The sequence below is a fragment of the Crocodylus porosus genome, unplaced genomic scaffold (assembly GCF_001723895.1).
Source record: "Crocodylus porosus isolate Cpor-Errol unplaced genomic scaffold, CroPor_comp1, whole genome shotgun sequence".
NCBI classification, from domain to species: domain Eukaryota; kingdom Metazoa; phylum Chordata; order Crocodylia; family Crocodylidae; genus Crocodylus; species Crocodylus porosus.
In genome coordinates, this window is record NW_017728895.1 from 42,145 (window position 1) to 47,896 (window position 5,752).

General features: G+C 67.1%; 2 protein-coding genes across 2 annotated transcripts in view; both read left to right on the forward strand.

The window, feature by feature from the left end:
• Positions 1–5,683, forward strand: part of LOC109324481 — a 10,591-nt gene extending 4,908 nt beyond the window's left edge. Inside the window, exon 3 of the mRNA XM_019556489.1 lies at positions 5,672–5,683. The gene's annotated coding sequence lies outside the window, so the exon portion shown is untranslated. The remainder of the gene's footprint in view (positions 1–5,671) is intronic.
• On the forward strand, positions 5–3,653 carry DOK1 (docking protein 1; the record flags this gene model as incomplete). The annotated part of the gene is made up of 5 exons (XM_019556429.1): positions 5–58; positions 391–687; positions 1,133–1,244; positions 1,438–1,610; positions 2,259–3,653. Coding segments are annotated over 5 exons (1,722 nt in total), but the record flags the coding sequence as incomplete, so codon positions are not given.
• Positions 5,684–5,752: the final 69 nt, after the last annotated feature.

A 5,752-nucleotide genomic window follows, 5' to 3' on the forward strand; every position in this document is an offset into this window, starting at 1 on the left:
CCCCCCGGCCAAGGAGGGGCAGCTCTACGTGCAGCACAGCCTCAAGTTTGGGGCCAAGGTCAGCGCGCCCCCCCCACGACACCCCCTCGGCCGAGCTCCGCCCCTCCGGGGCCGCCCCGGGACCGGGACCGGGACTGGGATCGGGCGCCCGCGTCCTGTCCCTCCCCGCGCTGGGCCGGGGGCTCCGCCACGTGTCCCGGGTGGGCCCCCCCGGCGTTGCCCCCGCCCCGCACGACCCCCCCCCGGTTTGGGGAAGTGGGGCCGGGCGGAGCGGAAGAGCCGCTTCCTCTTCCCTTCCCGTCCCGTCCCGTCCCGTCCGGGCCCGGCGGGGGCGGGGCAGGCAGGCAGGGCCGGGGCCGGGGCCGGGTCTGAGCCTTGCGGGTCCCGCAGCGCTGGAAGAAGAGCTGGTTCGTGCTGTACCCGGCCAGCCAGCACGGCGTGGCGCGCCTCGAGTTCTTCGACTGCAAGGACCCCGGGGCGTCGGGCGAGAAGCCGGGCACCAAGCGGCTGGACAAGAAGATCGTGCGTCTGGCCGACTGTGTGAGCGTGGCGCCCGCCAGCGAGAGCGGCCCCAAGGAGGGCACGGCCACCTTCTGCCTGGAGACCAGCGACCGCAGCTACCTCTTCGCGGCCCAGAAGCAGCAGAGCACGGAGTGGGTGGGGAAGCTGTGTGAGATCGCCTTCGGGGTGAGCACAGAGCAGCCATGAGAGCTGCCTGCACCACCCCCCACCCTGCACTGGGTGCGCGGAGGCCGCGGGGAGCGTGCTGTGCCCGGCCCTTCCGCGCAACGGCCGTCTGTGGCGCAGCATCGTCCCATGTGGCCCCTGGCTCACGCTTTAAGCTCTGCTTGTGGTTGGTCCGGAGGCGCCCGCCCCACTCCTGCCAGGCCCGGGCCAGGGCTGCGTGGCACCGGGAGCCCGTGGCCCGTCTGGGCGTGGGGAGCGAGGGCATCCCCGGCTGCCCTCACTCTGAGCTGCTCCTGGCCAGGCCCGTGGGGAGTTGGGGCCACGGCCCACCCATTCACTCGGGGTGCGGTCTGTGAAGGGCTGGGAGCCGTGGGGGGCATGGGGAGCCCTGGAGCTGGAGGGCCCCTGGTGTCGGGTGCTGAGGTCCCTCTCGCTTGCTCGGCAGGGCAATGCAGGCGGCGAGGCCCGGCTGGCGGGCGGGCGTAGCGCAGAGGGCAGCGCTGCAGTGCCTGCCCTGGAGATGGCCGTGAACTCCATCTACTGCTCACGGGATGAAGGTAGGGCTGGGCTGCTTGACAGGGTCCTGCAGGGGCAGAGCCCCCACCCCGGGGCACTGCCCCTCGCCCTGGGCTGCGCCTGGTCTCAGGCCCCTGCACCTGCCTCGGGGCACCCTTCGGGTGCTGGCTGTGCCCTTCTGCGCAGTGCTGAGGTCGCCAGCCCCCATGACTGCCCCAGCTCCCCCTTTCGCAGTGAACAGCTTCTGGGTGACAATGCAGAGGACAGAGGCGGCTGAGCGCTGTGGGCTGTATGGGACCTACCAGCTGCGGGCGGAGCGTGACGGCCTGGCGCTCTGTGACCCCCAGACGAAGGAGACGCTTTACGAGTGGCCCTACCGGCTGCTCCGGAGATATGGGCGCGACAAGGTGGGTTGCAGGGCAAGGTTTGGGATACCTCGTGAGTGAGAGAGGAGGTTAATAGACTGATGTACCAAGCCCACCGGTCCTGGCTACCCCCCCTGCACTTGCCCCACTCAATGTCCATCTCCGTGCTGCACGTGCTTCCCTAACAAGGTGCCACCAAGGCCTTGTGCCAGGGCCCCTGCCTGTCCTCGTGCCCATCTCTGCTGGAAACACCGTGCCCCAGACGCCTCCACGTGACCTCCCTGCCATGTCCACTGGCAGCGCAGTCTCCCTGCGGCTGCTGCCCCCTCCGTCGTTCCCAGCTGCGGCGCAGCCAGGCCCCTTGTGCTGCGTGGCCCTTTCTCACTGCAGACCCTGACTGGGTGGGAGGAAGTGGTCTGGGAGGGAAGCTGTTTATAGCAGCAGCAGCAGTGCGTCTGCTTCCTCCTGCCTTGGCCGGAACCAGGCAGAGGCAGGTCTGCTCCCTGGCGAGGGGCTGGAGCAGCTGGCGGAGGGTGGGCGGGGGCTGACCTGCCTTCCAGGTGCCCATGTGTGCTCGGGCCCCTCTGCGGGTGGTGGGGCTTGGTGCTGCCCCTCTGCAGGTGGCTCTGCTGGGTGCGCGGGGGCAGCTGGTAGCGGAGCGAGACTCTGACCTGAGTCCCTGCCGGGCAGGTAATGTTTTCCTTTGAAGCGGGGCGGCGCTGCAGGTCTGGCCCTGGCAACTTCACCTTCGAGACCAAGCAGGGGAACGAGATCTTCCGGCTGGTGGAGGCGTCCATCCGGGAGCAGAAGACGCTGGCGGAGGAGCACCGGCAGAGCTGTGACTCGCTGGACTCAGACTGCCCCAGCGTCATGCAGATCCGCAGCACCCTGGCCGACTTGCTGAACCTCGAACTCCCAGCCGAGTGCGATGGCCCTGCAGGCCCCAAGGCAGGGCTGGCTCCCCGGCTCAGTGCTGCTCCAGAGGAGAAGGATGCCCTGAGCCTGCTGAAGGCCCGGAGCCTCCCGGAACCCCCCACGCCGCAGAGCAAGACTGCGCCCACCAGCACACCCCCGCGCTCCCCGCTGCCCAAGGTGCCCCGGCCCGTGCTGCCCTCTGAGGACGTGTCCAGCCTGTACTCGGAGCCCCTGGACTCAGTGAAGGGCCTGCGGCCCAGGCTGGACCCGCTGTACTCGGACCCCATTGACAGCAAACTGGGGGCTGTGGCCAAGGGTCCAGGCCTGGCCATGTACAATCCGGTGCGGCCTGAGGACAGTGTGCCAGAGCCAGGGCCAGGCCCAGGGCCAGCCCCACGCCGCAAGGAACACATCTACGACGAGCCTGAGGGGCGGGCGCCACGACCTCCACCCGACGCCATCTGCATCTACGATGAGGCACGGCTAGTGGGTGAGGCCTGGCGCACTCAGGGCCTGGACGACCGGGATGGCTATGAGTTCCCCTACAACCCCAACTCCGACTACTCGGTGCCGCCCGTCCAGCCCAAGGCAGGTGCCAAGGGCCCCAAGCCCATCCCTGCACCCAAGCCCCAGGCCGCCCTCATCCCCAAGGCCCTCGAGAAGGGCACGGACGCCAGCCGCAGGCGTGTGGGCCCTGGTCCTGACAGGGCCGGCATCCGCCCCGGCCTCAACAGCAGCAACAACAACAACAAGGAGGTGCTGTACAGCCATGTCCTGAAGCCCCCGCGTGGGCCGCGCCCGGAGTTGTGCGTGGATGACGACAGCCTAACACCTGTGTATGAGGACCTGGGGGAGATCTGACCAGCCCTGGAGCTGGGCTGGCTGTGCCCCTGTAGGGGGGCAGGGGTCCAAACTGAGGGGCTGGGTGGGCACTGGCCTGGAGAGCTGTTGTGGGGTGGGGACAGGATGGGGAAGCCGGTGACGGTGCCCACACCACAGGGATGCTCCTCCCACGTGCTCTGCTGGGAGGGGCTATGGTTACTCAGCTCCTGCTGCCCCGGTTGGGGCTGCCTTGAGGCCCCTCCAGTGCTTGGACTTGGATGTGGGTGGTTTCTCCCTCACAGTATTTTTATAAAGTTTTATTTTGATATTAAAGTCTAACTTTTCAGGCTGGCAGGTCCATGTAGGGTGCACAGGGGGTGAAGCTGGGAAGCTGAGGGCCCTACATGGGGCAAGGGCAACGGTGGCTCCCCCTCCCAGCCTGGGCTGGAAGCAGGTGCCCCAGATGGCCGCTATGGCACGGGGATGGCTGGAGTATAGTTCATAGTTGGTAGGGTTGGAAGGGACTTGAGCAGATATCCAGTCCAACACCCTGCCATAGGCAGGAAAAAGTGCTGGGGTCCAGTGACCCTGGCGAGGTGTCTCTCTAGCCTCCTTTTGAAGACCCCCAGGGTAGGAGCCAGCACCACTTCCCTTGGAAGTTGGTTCCAGATCCTAGCCGCCCTGACCATGAAGTTGCGCCTCCCGATGTCCAGCTTGAATCTACTCTGTCAACTTACGGCCGTTATTCGTCGTTACTCCCAGTAGTGCTCAGGGGAACAGGGACTCCCCCCATGCCTGCTGGTCCCCCTTGAGAGGGTGGGTGCGTCCTGCCCTTGGCTCCACTACAGTTAATGTGACTGGAAGTGACTTCTGCCTCCTCTCACCTCTGTCCGGCGGAGCCTGTCTCCTGCATGAGGGTTGCAGCCCGACAGCGCCCATGGGCCCATGCACCCTCCCCAGCCCGGGACAAGTGCTACGGGGACCTTGCAGGGAGGGGGAAGAGGCCTGAGGCTGGCTGGGCTGTGAGCGCTGTCACTGCAGCAGTGGTGCAGGGCAGGGGCCACGTCCTCGGCTGGCTGCTGTGCTCCCTGCAGCAGGGGCCCCAAGCCCTGCACGGCAGGCTCTGCTCTTCCTCTTTGCTGTGACAGCAGCCCCTGCCCCCACAGCAGGCTGCAGCTTCTCCAGGGCCTGTGACCAGCACCTACTTCCCCTGTGCGCAGGGGCGGCTGCAGCTGCTGCTGCTGCTGATGGCCGGTCTGGGGTGCAGGCCGTGGGCAGGCCTCTGTCCCCTGCTGCTGTTGCCTGGTGGAGCCCTGGTGTTCCTTGGGCTGGTGCCAAGCCCAGCAGCCCTTCCACATGCGCCCTGCTCCCCGGGCAAAGGTCTCTCAGCCTTGTTCCCGGGCGCCTCCCAGCAGCTCTGGAACGGCACTCTGGCTGCTGCCAATGCTGCCCCACGCTCCAGTGAGCAGCCTTCACTCCCGCTGGGTTTCCTGCCTGTGCCTGGGAGCTGCCCCCAGGGCCCCTTTCGGGTGCTATCCCTCCAAGGGGGAGACCAGTGTGGGCACCTGGGCTGAGAGCCACAGGAACTGGGCCAGGGGAGTGTGTGGCAGAGCAGCTAGGCTGCGTGGAGGGGCTGCAGCAGCCATGTAATCACACTGAGGCTCGTGGTCGGTTGTGGCCATAGCAGCCGGCATGGAGCAGGCCTGCCCCAAAGACGAGGGGGCGGTATCAGCCTCCTGCAGGGGGGCCCTCTGCCCATTGCTCTCCCTGACCTGGGCAGATGGAGCACCTGGTGCTGCTGCTCCACCCCAGGGCTGACCAAGGCAAGGCCCTGCTCGTTGGGGAGTTGGGGTACGTGTTGTGCAGGGGGATGCCGAGCCGCTCCCCACGTCACTCCTTCACTGCAGGCAGCGTGGCACCAGTGCACCGCATAACTTTATTGTGGAACCACACAACCAGGACCATCCAAATAAGATGATAACAAGATCCCTAGCTGCTACGGGACTGGGGCAGCCGCTGGAGGACCCATGGCACCCTGCGGTGCACCCACCCCACACTGCAACACGTGCATGGCTCCAGGCAACTCACTGCCTGCCCGGGCAGCCCCGTCCTGGCAGGGCTGTGAAGCCAGGCAGGCCTGAGCAGGAACGGCTGTCTAGGGACTGCTGGGGGAGAGGGGAAGGGGAGAGCCTAGCTTCAGACTGGCACTTGTGGGGGGCCTCTGCGTACACCCTAAACATCATGTTGGGCCCCCCCAGCCCATCCAGGAGCTGCCTGCAGGAACCCTTCTACCCCCGGTACTGTGTCCTGCACTGTGGGATGCACTGACCCCCTTTCGGGGCTTCCTGGTGCTGGCAGGGGTGGAGGGGCTGTGTGGGGCGGGTTGGTACAGCACAGGAGCCCCAGCCCAGGGTGGGGGGTGCCACAGGCATCCCCTCCTCCCTCCA